The 18,599-nt window shown below is 40.8% G+C and overlaps 2 protein-coding genes across 2 annotated transcripts in view; one reads left to right on the forward strand and one right to left on the reverse strand.

Annotated features, from left to right (window-relative positions):
• Positions 1-18,599, reverse strand: part of LOC126257794 (RNA helicase aquarius) — a 368,203-nt gene that overhangs the window by 303,477 nt on the left and 46,127 nt on the right. Inside the window, exon 5 of the mRNA XM_049955590.1 lies at positions 649-817. Coding sequence (XP_049811547.1) covers positions 649-817 — 169 coding nt within the window. The remainder of the gene's footprint in view (positions 1-648; positions 818-18,599) is intronic.
• LOC126257820 (probable G-protein coupled receptor Mth-like 5) overlaps positions 1-18,599 on the forward strand; it is a 128,256-nt gene that overhangs the window by 63,823 nt on the left and 45,834 nt on the right. The window lies entirely within an intron of this gene.

The raw sequence follows: 18,599 nt of genomic DNA on the forward strand, positions 1-18,599 counted from the left end.
TGGAAATCGGTTGTCATGTGCAACCGATTATCTGATCGAGTTCCGGTACAAGGCACCCCACATTTACAGTGTGACGGCTGCAGAACTTGAACGAAGTTTCGCCAATGCAGGGAGCTGGGGTCTAGGCAACCCACACCCTCGTAGCAACTTCAGCTGATGGGTTGCAAGCTGTCTATGATTCAGCTAGGTGAAGCAAGCATTCACTGCCTCCTAACCACACAGATGTCTTCAGACACCATTCTGGTCAACCCTAGGAGGTGACTATGACACTGATAGTTAGCATTAGGTCATCTAGCATCGGCTAAGGCACATGGGGACAATGTGGTACGTGTAGGGGTGCTCGGACGGAGAGACTGGGCAGCCCTCACTTGTCTTCACAGCTGGCAGCCAATGGGATGCTCTAATAAACATCTGTCAATGAATCACTGTCTACTGCACATTCCTGTGTAAACCTGTCCACTCAGTCACTATTTCTCTCACCCATCCTGATGCATAGCAAGCCAGAATAGGCCGGGTCTTTACAGTGTGAATGAAAACAACTTATTATCCAGGTTGAATATGCTTGAGCAGAGAGGGAGGGAGGAACTTGAGGGGGGGGGGGGAGATTTGTAAAAATTATTAATTAATATTGCATTTTGTAAGCTTTACCTTCTTCAGGAATTGTTTCAAGCAGTTTTATGAAGTGAACCATGAGCCTCTTCAGAAAACGCCGTTCCCAGTCTTGTCTTGGTTTCAGATTTCCTGCATCTTTACGCTGTATGAGCTTCCAGAACTTACGCCATTTGGGTTCTGCTTTAAGTTCTTGTTCTCGGCGACCCTGCAAAATAATTGCAATATTACATAATTAAATATAAATAATTCTCAAATACACCTGCAGTACTACAATATTTTGAGTGTCCCAAGTAACAACCTTTCATTTTATTACATTCCTTTTACATATTGACAATTGTTTCGAACTAGTATAGATCCCCAACTATTTGACATGAGGGAATAGAAAATACTACATATTTTGTATCCATAAAGCTAAACACAAAAATATTTTTTACTGTGTATATCATCTAGATAAACTACCTACCTGTAATAACATGAATTCTTCATCTCCTAAATGCAAGAGTTTTTGAAGCAAATCAACAATACTGATGCACTGTACAGTGTGTCAGCATCGTCATAAGACTCTACTGTACTGGCTAAAACTGGATTTTTAAAAAAAAAAAAAAAAAAGCTGTGGTCAAATTTCTACACACTAACTTTCTTGCAAACCCACCAGATATACTGATGGAAGACATGGAACAATCAACAAGTGTCATTATGTCTAACACACCAGTCATGGCAGAAGCATGGGCACACTTCACAGAGGGGTTATGTCTCACACACGTGACTGAGGACACACTTCACAGAGGGGTTATGTCTCACACACGTGACTGAGGAGCAGCCAGGCAAACCATTTATCACACAGTTACAGAATGTCTCAACAGGGCCCATCATGATACTTACAATGATTTCCTGATGGCTATGCACGACATATTTGATTATATTAAACATTTTGATGTCTCTGTGTAAATTTCATGTGTTATAGCATTTAATAATGTGCTTAAAAACCACATGATAAATAAATTGTGTCTAAGTCCTGCAAATGACCTGTAAACAAGGAAAGAATATCAATCACAGGACACCTACTAGCAGAGCGATTTAAGCCCAAGTAGCCACAACCTCAACCTCAGCCCCCCCCCTCCCTTTTCTCTGAGAGTCAGCCAGTGCCATCTTCTGATGTGAAAAGAAACTATCCTAGATAATGATCCTATATTTATGAACTCTGACACATGAAGAAGTGAACTGCTCTTACTGTTATGCAAGTCAACCATTCCTGTGAGTGAGATTATTAAAGTACACTTTGGCACCTATGGACTCTTAAGTGTCTTATACATCTTAGAGATCTAATTATTGTGGTGGTTTCCACCATCATCTATCAATGTTGACACACCTGTGTTATACAGTGGCAACTTGCCTGTATTCAGTTTAATCTGAGTGCACAGTAAATTAGTTGTTCAATTTCTTTTAATGATTTTGTGGCTCAGGACTATTATTTTATTTTATTGTGAACTTATTGACTTTTGTTTCATGTCGCAGCATACTTATGCAAGTGAGTTGTGCTTGGGTAGCTCAGGTGGTAGAGCACTTGCCCGCGAAAGACAAAGGTCCCGAGTTCGAGTCTCGGTCTGGCACACAGTTTTAATCTGCCAAGAAGTTTCAAATAAGTAACTGTTTCCATAAAAGAGCAAATCAAAAAACATTTATAAAGGTTGGATTTTTGATCACATACTGAAATGAATGGGCAGACTGGACTAGGCAAAGATGGCATTCCTCAATAAAAGAAATCTGTTACTTTCAAATATAGGCCTTAATTTTAGGAAGAGTTTCAGAGAATTTTTGTTTGGAGTACAGCATTTTATGGAAGTGAATCATGGGCTGTCGGAAAAGAAGAGAAATGAAGTTTTTGATGTGTGGAGCTATAGAACGATACATTGATAGCAAACAAATGGAAAAGTTCTCCAGCAGAAACAGTAAGTGGAGGAACGTGTGGAACACATTTAACAAAAGGGACAGAATGATTGGACCTGTATTGACTTTTGAATTGCTTCCATGGTACTAGAGGGACCATAGAGGATACAAATTGTAAGGGACGAGAGAAATTAGAATATATACAGCAAATAACACAGGAGGTTGGATGTAAGTGCAGTTCTGAGACAAAGAGATCAGCAAAATAGAGGAAATAGTGTCAAGTTGCATCAGGCCACTCAGAAGACTTAAGATCCCCCCCACAAAAAAGTTCTTTTTTCCCCTTAACTGTCTTGCATTTTAAGATGTCAGGCATAGATGAACAGTAAACAGGTTTGGAATTTTGTTTCTTGCATATAAATAATGCCCGAGTCACTTTTTGATGTCGAAACCAGTTTGAAAGGGTGAGTCTCTAAGAAAAATTCAAACATACAAACATTTTTTCTCATTTCAAAACTGGCAACAAGACAACTGTTGACAAAATTTTTCTTGATGTCAAGCACCACCTAAATAGTTTACCATACTGTAAATGATGAGGTCATTAGAGATGGATCACAAAGTCGGGTTGAGGGAAAGATGAGAAACGAAAACAGCAATGTCCTTTTTCTGTAGGAACTATCCCAGCAGTTATCTTAAGTGACTTGGGGAAACCACAGATAATGTAAATCTGCAAGGCAAGATGGCATTATGGACTACCGTCCTCCTGAATTTGAGTCCGGTTTGCTAACCGCTGCATCATCTTACCCGTTACCTGCCCAAACAGACAAAAATATTGAGAAAATTTAGGATACAGGGCTTTAAGACCGATGATGGACCACTGAAAATAGGTGAAGTTGACTGTTTTGTCAGGGACTCAGTTCAATAAATTTTAACAGAAGAACTGGGAAATAGAATGGTCAGTGCCACATCTGTGGATGTGGTTCTGAATAGTCAACAAAGAGCACTAACAAGGGGAGGCCGCCAATTGTGAAATTCAGATTCGATTCATACTGCGCATAATAAAAACTCATGGCCAGAGGTGTAATGTGGCAAAGCACCAACATGCACTTCTCAGCCGTTGTCAAGAAAATCTACAGTTAAAAGAAACCGTTGCGGTGAAATATTCTCTACGATTAATAATCTTGTACAGCGCTGTGGCGCAGCGGTAAGCGCTCGGGTTCGTAATCCGAAGGTCACCGGATCGAATCTCGCGCCATGCAACTTTTTTTTTTTTAATTCAAATGTGCACACACACACATATATATATATTTAAATATGTCTGCTTGTGAGATGTCTGCTAGTGTGTGTATATGTGTGGATGGATATGTGTGTGTGTGCGAGTGTATACCCGTCCTTTTTTCCCCCCTAAGGTAAGTCTTTCCGCTCCCGGGATTGGAATGACTCCTTACCCTCTCCCTTAAAACCCACATCCTTTCGTCTTTCCCTCTCCTTCCCTCTTTCCTGATGAGGCAACAGTTTGTTGCGAAAGCTTGAATTTTGTGTGTGTGTTTGTGTTTGTTTGTGTGTCTATCGACCTGCCGGCGCTTTCGTTCGGTAAGTCACATCATCTTTGTTTTTATAAAAACAAAGATGATGTGACTTACCAAACAAAAGCGCTGGCACGTCGATAGACACACAAACAAACACAAACATACACACAAAATTCAAGCTTTCGCAACAAACTGTTGCCTCGTCAGGAAAGAGGGAAGGAGAGGGAAAGACGAAAGAGAGGGTAAGGAGTCATTCCAATCCCGGGAGCAGAAAGACTTACCTTAGGGGGGAAAAAGGACGGGTATACACTCGCACACACACACATATCCATCCATACATACACAAGCAGACATTTGTAAAGGCAAAGAGTCTGGGCAGAGATGTCAGTCGGGCGGAAGTAAAGAGGCAAAGATGTTGTTGAAAGACAGGTGAGGTATGAGCGGCAGCAACTTGAAATTAGCGGAGATTGAGGCCTGGTGGATAACGAGAAGAGAGGATATATTGAAGAGCAAGTTCCCATCTCCGGAGTTCGGATAGTTTGGTGTTAGTGGGAAGGGTCCAGATAACCCGGACGGTGTAACACTGCGCCAAGTTGTGCTGGCCGTGCACCAAGGCATGTTTAGCCAGAGGGTGATCCTCATTACCAACAAACACTGTCTGCCTGTGTCCATTCATGTGAATGGACAGTTTGTTGCTGGTCATTCCCACATAGAATGCATCACAGTGTAGGCAGGTCAGTTGGTAGATCACGTGGGTGCTTTCACACGTGGCTCTGCCTTTGATCGTGTATACCTTCCGGGTTACAGGACTGGAGTAGGTGGTGGTGGGAGGGTGCATGGGACAGGTTTTACACCGGGGGCGGTTACAAGGGTAGGAGCCAGAGGGTACGGAAGGTGGTTTGGGGATTTTATAGGGATGAACTAACAGGTTACGAAGGTTAGGTGGACGGCAGAAAGACACTCTTGGTGGAGTGGGGAGGATTTCATGAAGGATGGATCTCATTTCAGGCCAGGATTTGAGGAAGTCGTATCCCTGCTGGAGAGCCACATTCAGAATCTGATCCAGTCCCGGAAAGTATCCTGTCACAAGTGGGGCACTTTTGTGGTTCTTCTGTGGGAGGTTCTGGGTTTGAGAGGATGAGGAAGTGGCTCTGGTTATTTGCTTCTGTACCAGGTCGGGAGGGTAGTTGCGGGATGGAAAAGCTGTTGTCAGGTTGTTGGTGTAATGCTTCAGGGATTCCGGACTGGAGCAGATTCGTTTGCCATGAAGACCTAGGCTGTAGGGAAGGGACCATTTGATGTGGAATGGGTGTCAGCTGTCGTAATGGAGGTACTGTTGCTTGTTGGTGGGTTTGATGTGGACGGACGTGTGAAGCTGGCCATTGGACAGGTGGAGGTCAACATCAAGGAAAGTGGCATGGGATTTGGAGTAGGACCAGGTGAATCTGATGGAACCACAGGAGTTGAGGCTGGAGAGGAAATTCTGGAGTTCTTCTTCACTGTGAGTCCAGATCATGAAGATGTCATCAATAAATCTGTACCAAACTTTGGGTTGGCAGGCTTGGGTAACCAAGAAGGCTTCCTCTAAGTGACCCATGAATAGGTTGGCGTATGAGGGGGCCATCCTGGTACCCATGGCTGTTCCCTTTAATTGTTGGTATGTCTGGCCTTCAAAAGTGAAGAAGTTGTGGGTCAGGATGAAGCTGGCTAAGGTAATGAGGAAAGAGGTTTTAGGTAGGGTGGCAGGTGATCGGCGTGAAAGGAAATGCTCCATCGCAGCGAGGCCCTGGACGTGCGGGATATTTGTGTATAAGGAAGTGGCATCAATGGTTACAAGAATGGTTTCCGGGGGTAACGGATTGGGTAAGGATTCCAGGCATTCGAGGAAGTGGTTGGTGTCTTTGATGAAGGATGGGAGACTGCATATAATGGGTTGAAGGTGTTGATCTACGTAGGCGGAGATAGGTTCTGTGGGGGCTTGGTAACCAGCTACAATGGGGCGGCCGGGATGATTGGGTTTGTGAATTTTAGGAAGAAGGTAGAAGGTAGGGGTGCGGGGTGTCGGTGGGGTCAGGAGGTTGATGGAGTCAGGTGAAAGGTTTTGTAGGGGGCCTAAGGTTCTGAGGATTCCTTGAAGCTCTGCCTGGACATCAGGAATGTGATTACCTTGGCAAACTTTGTATGTGGTGTTGTCTGAAAGCTGACGCAGTCCCTCAGCCACATACTCCCGACGATCAAGTACCACGGTCGTGGAACCCTTGTCCGCCGGAAGGATGACGATGGACCGGTCAACCTTCAGATCACGGATAGCCTGGGCTTCAGCAGTGGTGAGGTAATATGTCTGCTTGTGTCTGTATATGTGTGGATGGATATGTGTGTGTGTGTGCGAGTGTATAGCCGTCCTTTTTTCCCCCTAAGGTAAGTCTTTCCGCTCCCAGGATTGGAATGACTCCTTACCCTCTCCCTTAAAACACACATCCTTTCGTCTTTCCCTCTCCTTCCCTCTTTCCTGATGAGGCAACAGTTTGTTGCGAAAGCTTGAATTTTGTGTGTATGTTTTTGTTTGTGTTTGTTTGTGTGTATGTGTGGATGGATATGTGTGTGTGTGTGCGAGTGTATAGCCGTCCTTTTTTCCCCCTAAGGTAAGTCTTTCCGCTCCCAGGATTGGAATGACTCCTTACCCTCTCCCTTAAAACACACATCCTTTCGTCTTTCCCTCTCCTTCCCTCTTTCCTGATGAGGCAACAGTTTGTTGCGAAAGCTTGAATTTTGTGTGTATGTTTTTGTTTGTGTTTGTTTGTGTGTCTGTCGACCTGCCAGCACTTTCATTTGGTAAGTCACATCATCTTTGTTTTTAGATATATTTTTCCTACGTGGAATGTTTCCCTCTATTATATATATTTGAATTACAAAAAACTAATAATAAAAAAAATTGTATGGCGCGAGATTCGATCCAGCGACCTTTGGATTACAAACCCGAGCGCTTACCGCTGTGCCACGACGCTGTAAAAAATAATTAATCGTAGAGAGTATTTCACCGCAACGGTTTCTTTTAACTGTCGATTTTCTCGACAACGGTTGAGAAGTGCATCTTGGTGCTTTGCCACATTACACCTCTGGCCATGAGCTTTTATTATGCACAGTATGAATCGAATCTGAATTTCACAATTGGCGGCCTCCCCTTGTAAGTAGAAGTTGCTCCAGACTGGCCCAGATCCCCCCCCTCCTCACGATTTGTTACTAGTGACACAGGGAGGGGGTTGCCATTCCTTTCCCAAAACTAATACAACAATCAAGTCAACAAAAGCACTGAAGCTAATCAATATGACATTAATTTTTTTTTCCTTTTTTTGTGAGATGATGACTACTGCCTAAGGTATTTATTCCACTAGGAAAGCCCATTAATCAATTTTTCTACTTGGAAGTTCTGATAAGATTGGAGAACAGTGAGTGCAAAACAACATTTTGTGGCCTCCGATGCATGTTCCCAAGAAGCATCACAGTATGCCAGTTTTTAGGCCAAAATGGTGTGGTTGCTTTGCCTCACACACTTTAATCATTTGACCTAATTCCATGTGATTTCTTCTTCTTTCACACATTATGAAGGGCATGAAAGGACTCTGACTTGACAATGAAGTTTTTAAGAAACAAAAGCAAGACAGAAGCTGTCAGCCATCAATACAAACTAGTGTCAAAAATGTTCCACCTATGGAATGGGCTATATATTGAGCATAGTGGAGAATAATTTGAAGGCTAAAGGTCATTTTGTAAAAAATAATAATAAATTAATTTTAAAAAGTCAGTTTTTTTTACATTTTAACTTCTTATTTGAGGCAGTATTTCTCATAATAAGAGTGTATTTTATGAAGGGAATATTAGCTTAATGTCATGTAAAATAAAATTTATTTTATACCAATTTGTATTCTAATCCCTTAATCAGGCAGAAGGGTTAGAGAATTTAAAAAGGAAATGGATATGTTACAGTTAGATGCAGTGGGAATTACTGAAGTGTGGTGGCAAAAAGAACAAGACTTCTGGTCAGGTCAGTACAGTGTTATCAAAATATAATCAAATAGGAGTAAGGCAAAAGTAGCCTAATAATGACTAAGAAAACAGGAAAGTGGGTAAGCTGCTACGAACAGCATAGTGAACACATTATCTTAGCACAGAGAGACACAAAGACAAAACCCACCACAGAAGTACAAGTTCATATGCCAACTTACCCCAAGGATAATGTAGATATTAAAAGAACATATGATAAGATGTCGTTGTCATTGTTACTGCAGTCTTCAGTCTAGAGAGTAGTTTGCTGTAACTCTCCATGCAAGCCTCTTCTTCATATCCATGTAACTACTGCAACCTACATCCATTTTAACCTGATTATTGTTTTTTAAGCTTTGGTTTCCCTCCATATGTTTTACACACACACTTTCTACAGTAAATTTTATCGGAAGAAGTGGGAATGGACAATTCCTTGATGCCTCAGGATGTGTCCTATCAATCAATCCATTCTTTATTCAAGTTGTGTCATAAATGGCTTTTTTCCCCAGTTTGATTCAATACTCCCTCATTTGTTTTTTGATCTACCCATCTATGGAATTCTTCTGAAGAATGACGTTTCATTTCCTTCCATCCTTATCATATGTGAAATACATATTTTCCACATTTCACTTACATTCAAGGCTAAACTTCCAAATAAATTACCTTCAGAAGAGGCTTCCTAACACTAAAACTTAAAATATATGTTACCAAATTCCACTTTATTGGAAATGTTTTTCTTGCTTTTGACAGTACGCATTTTATACCTTTCTTACTTCAACCATTCCCAATTATTTTGCTGCCATATAAAAAAAACTCGTCTACTACTTTAAGTGTCTCCTTTCCTAACACAATTCCTTCAGAATCGCCTGATTTACTTTGACTACATTCCATCATCCTTGTTTTAATTTTACTGATGTTCAACTTATGATCTCTTTTCAAACTGCTATCCATTTCAATCAATTGCTCTCCCATGTTCTAGCCATTTCTGACACTATTACAGTGTCATCAGCAAACAGCAATTTTTAGTTCTTCTCCCTGAGCTTTTAATTACTTCCCCAAATTCCTTTTCAGTTTTCTTCACAGCTGTCTGCCTCTGTAGATGAGTGGTCAGTGTGACTAAATGCCATGCAGAGGACCCAGGTACCCGTAACCTGACAAGGATTTTTCATTGGTAGTACAACTGGGACAGAGAGTGTACTAAAACTCATAATACCAACTGAGGAGCTGTTTGACCAACTAGTAACAACAACTGCTGGGAGAGTGCTGGGCTGACCCCATGCCTCTCCATACTGCATCCATTGACTCCATTGGCTTAGGATGAGAGAGTGGCCAGTCAATATCGATGAGTCCACCTGGGCCAGTGAACAGAGTTTACATTTCTTTACAGTATTTACAATGTACAGATTGAACAACATTGCTTTTCAATTATGATTTTTGGTGCTTGCATGTTATCCCCATTGCCTTCAAAATTTCCAGGAGTGTAGCCCAGTCTGCATTGCCAAGAACTTTCTCTAAATCTACAAATGTTGTGAACAAAAGTTTGTCTTCTTCAATCAAACTTCTAGGATAAGCCATATGGTCAGTATTCCATCATGTGTTCCTACAATTCTCCAGAACACAAACTGAACTTTTCTGAGATCAGCCTCTGCCAGTTTTTGCTTTCTTCTGTATATAATGCAGGATTCAGCGACCACCAAGCTGTCATTCTAAAGGTCGATGTTAGCAAAGATACCTCAAACCCAGACACACATAAAACTTTACGAAGGTTTTTCACTCAAGATAACTTGAACAAGCTAAATGCCCTCCTTAGTAAAGAAAAGTGGACACAGATGTACAAGGCCAATGATGTCAACATGAAATTCAACATATTTCTTGACAAAATGATCCACCACTTTTAAGAGGCCTTTCCATAAAAACCAGTAAGAATAAATAATAATAATAATAATAATAATAATAATAATAATAAACCCCGTGGAGGCCCGGGAAAAGAATAGGCCTCCGGTATGTTCTGCCAGATGTAAAAGGCGACGAAAAGAACAAACCACTAATAGGGCTAACCCCCTTTTAGTGTGATTAGTTGGTTAGGACAGAACTAATGAAGCCTCGGACAAGCGCTGTCATAGTCGGGGACGGCACTTGCACCCTGTACATGTCCACAATGGTAACGACACTGCTAGCCACACGGAAAATGATTTAAATCCAAATAGAGGTGTTTTGCAGGATATGCTTCCTGCAACCAGTCTAGAAGGAAAACAAAGACAGAGGATGACATGGTCAGATGAAGTTAACAGACACCTCATGTTCTGTTATTACCAAGCAACAAAGTTAGGAACCAACACAACTGGATACAGATCACAAGTATTCACAACATTTATTACCAGATACCCAGAATTAAAATTTTTAACAGAACAACGACTAGCTGATCAGATCCATGTAATAATCAAAAATAACAGTATACCCCAGTCAGAATTAGAAAACATCAAATAACAAGTACAACAACTACTGGAACAAAATAATGTGCAATCAGAAGAAGAAGAAAATACAGTAATGGACTCAAACATCCCAGAGCAAACAAACAAAGAACACACATCAATTAAACAATCAGAGGAAAACAAAATCTTAAGACAGCCACCAGAACAAGCACAAATAGAACACGAAGTGACACACATGTTAGATAAAGAATAAAAATTTCAGCTGACATATATAGAATACAAAGACACAAATACAGACATTAGACCATTCTTGCATAGACCACCAAGTAACCCACAAGTCGAAACAACAATAACAACTATCAACAGAATCATACACAACAAAATAAATGAAAATACAAATATGGAAGAGTTACAATTACTGGTTTATATAGGAGCACTAACTACACTAAATATACACACTAGGCAGGGATCAGAACCAACCAACACACAGAAGAAACCCACAAAACCAGCATGGCAACACAGGCTACAGATCAGAATAAAAAAACTGAGAAAAGACTTCGGACAGCTAACACAATTTATAAGAAATGAAATATCAGACAAAAAAACGAAAAAGGTTAGGTAAAATATAACACCACGAAGCGATAGAGCAATTAGATGAAAAGAAGCAGAAATTACAAGCACTGGCCAAACGACTTAGAAGATACAAAAAAAGTGAAAATAGAAGGAAACAAAAGCAAACATTCAACACAAACCAAAAGAAATTTTACCAGACAATAGATAACACACACATTAAAATAGACAATCCACCAAACATAAAAGACATGGAACACTTCTGGAGCACCATATGGTCAAACCCGATACAACATAACAGACATGCACGTGGGATACAAGCAGAAACAGACACATACAAGATGATACCACAAATGCCTGAAGTGATAATTTTGCAACATGAAGTCACCCGAGCAATTAATTCTACGCACAATTGGAAAGTACCTGGAAAAGATAAAATAGCAAATTTCTGGCTAAAGAAGTTCACCTCAACACATTCACATCTAACTAAATTATTTAACATATAATAGAGGGAAACATTCCACGCAGGAAAAATATATCTAAAAACAAAGATGATGTGACTTACCATACGAAAGCGCTGCCAGGTTGATACACACACAAACAAACACAATCATACACACAAAATTCTAGCTTTCGCAACCAACGGTTGCTTCATCAGGAAAGAGGGAAGGAGAGGGAAAGACGAAAGGATGTGGGTTTTAAGGGAGAGGGTAAGGAGTCATTCCAATCCCGGGAGCGGAAAGACTTACCTTAGGGGGAAAAAAGACAGGTATACACTCGCACACACACACATATCAATCCACACATACACAGACACAAACAGACATTTGTAAAGGCAAAGAGATTCGGCAGAGATGTCAGTCGAGGCAGAAGTACAGAGGCAAAGATGTTATTGAAAGACAGGTGAGGTATGAGCGGCAGCAACTTGAAATTAGCGGAGGTTAAGGCCTGGCAAATAACGAGAAGAGAGGATATACTGAAGGGCAAGTTCCCATCTCCGGAGTTCTGACAGGTTGGTGTTAGTGGGAAGTATCCAGATAACCCGGATGGTGTAACACTGTGCCAAGATGTGCTGGCCGTGCACCAAGGCATGTTTAGCCACAGGGTGATCCTCATTACCAACAAACACTGTCTGCCTGTGTCCATTCATGTGAATGGACAGTTTGTTGCTGGTCACTCCCACATAGAATGCGTCACAGTGTAGGCAGGTCAGTTGGTAAATCACATGGGTGCTTTCACACGTGGCTCTGCCTTTGATCGTGTACACCTTCCGGGTTACTGGACTGGAGTAGGTGGTGGTGGGAGGGTGCATGGGACAGCTTTTACACCGGGGGCGGTTACAAGGGTAGGAGCCAGAGGGTAGGGAAGGTGGTTTGGGGATTTTATAGGGATGAACTAACAGGTTACGAAGGTTAGGTGGACGGCGGAAAGACGCTCTTGGTGGAGTGGGGAGGATTTCATGAAGGATGGATCTCATTTCAGGCCAGGATTTGAGGAAGTCGTATCCCTGCTGGAGAGCCACATTCAGAGTCTGATCCAGTCCCGGAAAGTATCCTGTCACAAGTGGGGCACTTTTGTGGTTCTTCTGTGGAAGGTTCTGGGTTTGAGGGGATGAGGAAGTGGCTCTGGTTATTTGCTTCTGTACCAGGTCGGAAGGGTAGTTGCGGGATGCGAAAGCTGTTTTCAGGTTGTTGGTGTAATGATTCAGGGATTCCGGACTGGAGCAGACTCGTTTGCCACGAAGACCTAGGCTGTAGGGAAGGGACTGTTTGATGTGGAATGGGTGGCAGCTGTCATAATGGAGGAGGAGGAGGAGATTAGTGTTTAACGTCCCGTCGACAACGAGGTCATTAGAGACGGAGCACAAGCTCGGGGGAGGGAAGGATGGGGAAGGAAATCGGCCGTGCCCTTTCAAAGGAACCATCCTGGCATTTGCCTGAAGCAATTTAGGGAAATCACGGAAAACCTAAATCAGGATGGCCGGAGACGGGATTGAACCGTCGTCCTCCCGAATGTCATAATGGAGGTACTGTTGTTTGTTGGTGGGTTTGATGTGGACGGACGTGTGAAGCTGGCCATTGGACAGATGGAGGTCAACATCAAGGAAAGTGGCATGGGATTTGGAGTAGGACCAGGTGAATCTGATGGAACCAAAGGAGTTGAGGTTGGAGAGGAAATTCTGGAGTTCTTCTTCACTGTGAGTCCAGATCATGAAGATGTCATCAATAAATCTGTACCAAACTTTGGGTTGGCAGGCCTGGGTAACCAAGAAGCCTTCCTCTAAGCGACCCATGAATAGGTTGGCGTACGAGGGTGCCATCCTGGTACCCATGGCTGTTCCCTTTAATTGTTGGTATGTCTGGCCTTCAAAAGTGAAGAAGTTGTGGGTCAGGATGAAGCTGGCTAAGGTAATGAGGAAAGAGGTTTTAGGTAGGGTGGCAGGTGATCGGCGTGAAAGGAAGTGCTCCATCACAGCGAGGTCCTGGACGTGCGGAATATTTGTGTATAAGGAAGTGGCATCAATGGTTACAAGGATGGTTTCCGGGGTAACAGATTAGGTAAGAATTCCAGGCGTTCGAGAAAGTGGTTGGTGTCTTTGATGAATGATGGGAGACTGCATGTAATGGGTTGAAGGTGTTGATCTACGTATGCAGAGAGACATTCAGTGGGGGCTTGGTAACCAGCTACAATGGGGCGGCCGGGATGATTGGGTTTGTGAATTTTAGGAAGAAGGTAGAAGGTAGGGGTGCGGGGTGTCGGTGGGGTCAGGAGGTTGATGGAGTCAGGTGAAAGGTTTTGTAGGGGGCCTAAGGTTCTGAGGATTCCTTGAAGCTCTGCCTGGACATCAGGAATGGGATTATCTTGTCAAACTTTGTATGTGGTGTTGTCTGAAAGCTGACGCAGTCCCTCAGCCACATACTCCCGACGATCAAGTACCACAGTCGTGGAACCCTTGTCCACTGGAAGAATGACGATGGATCTGTCAGCCTTCAGATCACGGATAGCTTGGGCTTCAGCAGTGGTGATGCTGGGAGTAGGATTCAGGTATTTTAAGAAGGATTGAGAAGCAAGGCTGGAAGTCAGAAATTCCTGGAAGGTTTGGAGAGGGTGATTTTGAGGAAGAGGAGGTGGGTCCCGCTGTGACGGAGGACGGAACTGTTCCAGGCAGGGTTCAATTTGGATAGTGTCTTGGGGAGTTGGATCATTAGGAGTAGGATTAGGATCATTTTTCTTCGTGGCAAAGTGATATTTCCAGCAGAGAGTACGAGTGTAGGTAACCAAGCAATTAATTCTACGCACAATTGGAAAGCCCCTAGAAAAGATAAAATAGCAAATTTCTGGCTAAAGAAGTTCACTTCAACACATTCACATCTAACTAAATTATTTAACAGTTACATTGCAGATTCATACACAGTCCCTGATACACTTACACAAGGAATAACGTATCTGAAACCTAAAGATCAAGCAGACACTGCAAACCCAGCAAAATATCGCCCCATAACATGCCTACCAACAATATACAAAATATTAACTTCTGTCATTACACAGAAATTAATGACACATACAACACAGAACAAAATTATAAATGAAGAACAAAAAGTCTGCTGCAAAGGAGCACGAGGATGTAAAGAGCAACTGATAATAGATGCAGAGGTGACATATCAAGCTAAAACTAAACAAAAGTCGCTACACTATGCATACATTGATTACCAAAAAGCTTTTGATAGTGTACCCCACTCATGGTTACTACAAATATTGGAAATATACAAAGTAGATCCTAAACTGATACAGTTCCTAAACATAGTAATGAAAAATTGGAAAACCACACTTAATATCCCAACAAATTCAAATAATATCACATCACAGCCAATACAGATTAAGCGTGGAATATACCAAGGAAACTCATTAAGTCCTTTCTGGTTCTGCCTTGCTCTGAACCCACTATCCAACAAGCTAAATAATACAAATTATGGATATAATATTACTGGAACATACCAACGCAAAATCACACATTTGCTATACATGGATCATCTAAAACCACTGGCAGCAACACATCAACAACTCAACCAATTACTAAAGATAACAGAAGTATTCAGCAGTTATATAAATATGGCTTTTGGTACAGACAAATGTAAGAAAAGTAGCATTGTCAAGGGAAAACACACTAAACAAGAAGATTACGTATTAGATAACCACAGCGACTGCATAGAAGCAATGGAAAAAACAGATGCCTATAAATATCTAGGATACAGACAAAAAATAGGAATAGATAATACAATTATTAAAGAAGAACTAAAAGAAAAATATAGACAAAGACTAACAAAAATACTGAAAACAGAATTGACAGGAAGAAACAAGACAGAAGCTATAAATACTTATGCTATACCAATATTGACCTACTCATTTGGAGTAGAGAAATGGAGTAACGCAGACCTAGAAGCACTCAATACACTTGCGCAATCACAATGCCACAAATACAGAATACATCACATACATTCAGCAACAGAAAGATTCACATTAAGCAGAAAGGAAGGAGGAAGGGGATTTATCGACATAAAAAACCTACATTATGGACAGGTAGACAATTTAAGAAAATTCTTTATAGAACGAGCAGAAACTAGCAAAATACACAAAGCAATCACTCATATAAATATACACCACTACAATTTCATAACCACTTCTACAACCCTTTAGATCACATAACATCAACAGATACGAAGAAAGTAAATTGGAAAAAGAAAACACTACATGGCAAGCACCCGTATCATCTAACACAGCCATACATCGATCAAGACGCATCCAACACATGGCTAAGAAAAGGCAATATATACAGTGAGACAGAAGGATTCATGATTGCAATACAGGATCACAAACAATAAACACCAGATATTACAGCAAGCATATTATTAAAGATCCCAATACCACAACAGATAAATGCAGACTTTGCAAACAACAAATAGAAACAGTAGATCACATCACAAGGGGACGTACAATACTAGCAAATACAGAATACCCCAGAAGACACAACAATGTAGCAAAAATAATACATCAACAACTTGCCACACAACATAAACTATTAAAACAACACGTTCCCGCATACGAGTATGCACCACAAAATGTACTGGAGAATGATGGATACAAATTATACTGGAACAGAACCATTATAACAGATAAAACAACTTCACATAACAAACCTGACATCATACTCACCAATAAAAAGAAGAAATTAACACAACTAATCGAAATATCTGTACCCAATACAACAAATATACAGAATATAACAGGAGAAAAAATTGAAAAATACATCCAACTGGCTCAGGAAGTCAAGGACATGTGGCATCAGGATAAAGTTGACACTATACCAATTACACTATCAACTACAGGAGTCACACCACACAATATCCACCAGTACATCAACGCAATACAGCTACATCCAAACGTATATATACAACTACAGAAATCTGTAATTATTGATACATGTTCAATTACCCGAAAGTTCCTAAATGCAATGTAACATATACCGTACAGTTAAGTCACACTTGATCAAGGCCCGCGTCACTTTCTATTTTTAACCAGACATAATGTCTGATAAAGGAAAGATGATAATAATAATAATAATAATAATAATAATAATAATAAGTGAAACAGGACTTGGATTACACCAGCTACAAAAATCTCTTGCAAACGTAAAAGAATTCTCCACATGTTACGTAAACAAAGTATTGACTCCCCCAACTAACAGAATACTATAAAAACTACACATGCAGTGAAGAGTGATAAGACAAGCAAAAAGGATGTAAAATGATGAGTACATTGACAAATCCAGCAACAAAGTAAACGCAATGTGGAATATCATAAAAAGGGAAAGAGGGGAAATGAAAGCTACACACACAAACATAAAATCAAACTCAACAATGAATCTATATCTAATCCTGAAGTTGTGGTGAACTCTTTCAACAATTTCTTCACGAGCATAGCTGAAAAATTGGTCAAAAATAATCCAACACAAACTACCAACCAGCAAACCAAAAATATCACACATGTGCAGAGTCAATTTTCATTACCAAAGTCACTGAAAATGATGTCGCAAAAGCCCTCAGAGAGTTAAAAAATTCATATTCAGCTGGAATTGATGGTATTACAGCAGCTGCAATCAAAAATTGTGTACACACAATTGCCAAACCATTAACTCACCTCTGTGACTATTCTTTCCAGGCAGGTATTTTCCCTGAAGCTCTGAAATTTTCTAAAGTAATTCTTGACTTCAAAAAAGGTGATAATAAAGATATGAATAACTACAGGCCTATCTCAATCTCATCCTGTTTTTCTTAAGTTTTTGAAAAAATAATGTACAAAAAACTGATGGACTTCATTGAAAAAAAAAGAAAAGGAAAAAAAAAAAGATTTACTAAGTTTAGCTCAACATGGGTTCAGAAGCAACAAATCTACTGAAACTGCAGTATATGATTGCATAAATCCGCTATTAGATCTGTTAGATAGAAAACAACCCATAACAGGCATATTCCTAGATCTGTCAAAGGCTTTTGACACTGTTGACTACAAAATATTGCTGGAAAAAATAGAACACTATGGTATCAGAGGAATTGCAAACAATTGGATTGCTACATTCCTAATCAATCAGATGCAGAGAGTCAGCATGAAATACACTAACAGACGAAACAACTCAATAACCGAAATCCTATCAAGTAATAAAACTGTAATGCAAGGTGTACCACAGGGCTCAGTATTGGGACCCCTACTTTTCCTCCTGTATATTAATGACTTGAGCCTGAATGTAGATGCACATAAAACAATAATATTTGCTGATGACACAACCATACTCCTCAAAGGGAAGAATACAGAGGCTGTGCAAAAAGCTGTGAACTTGGCCACTAAACAACTTAGCAACTGGGCTAAAATCAACAGATTAGCTATCAACACCAAAAAGACAGCTTCCATGATTTTTCACACAACACAAAATGCAAATTCCTCTCAGCCACTTGTCACTGTAAATAACCAGCCAATAGATACTGACACTGTTTACAAATTCCTGGGTCTATGGGTTCAAGATAACCTGAAATCTAATACACATACAGGAAACGTAAATGCCAGAATTAGTACTGGCTGTTATGCATTGAATGTACTGAAATCATGTGCTAGCCTGAAAACATTAACCAGCGCGTACTATGCATGCATACAAGCCCACCTAAAATATGGTGCGATATTCTGGGGAAATTCTCCAACTGCCCTGAGCACATTCAAAATCCAGAAGTGAGCAATGAGGATTATTACTGGGAGCAAACCCAGAGACTCCTGCAAACCCATCTTCAGAAAGTTGGAAATCCTTACACTGCCTTGCCTATACATTCTCGAGACTCTAAAATTTTTCAGAAATCACGTAGTGCCAACTGACTCCAGAGTCGTAAAAAATAATGAAATACATAAACACAACACCAGGAAAAACTCAAATCTGCATGTTTTATGTACAAACATCAACTGTGTAAAAAGGGAGCTTTCCACATGGGCCTCC

Source organism: Schistocerca nitens, chromosome 1, assembly GCF_023898315.1.
Source record: "Schistocerca nitens isolate TAMUIC-IGC-003100 chromosome 1, iqSchNite1.1, whole genome shotgun sequence".
NCBI classification, from domain to species: Eukaryota; Metazoa; Arthropoda; class Insecta; order Orthoptera; family Acrididae; genus Schistocerca; species Schistocerca nitens.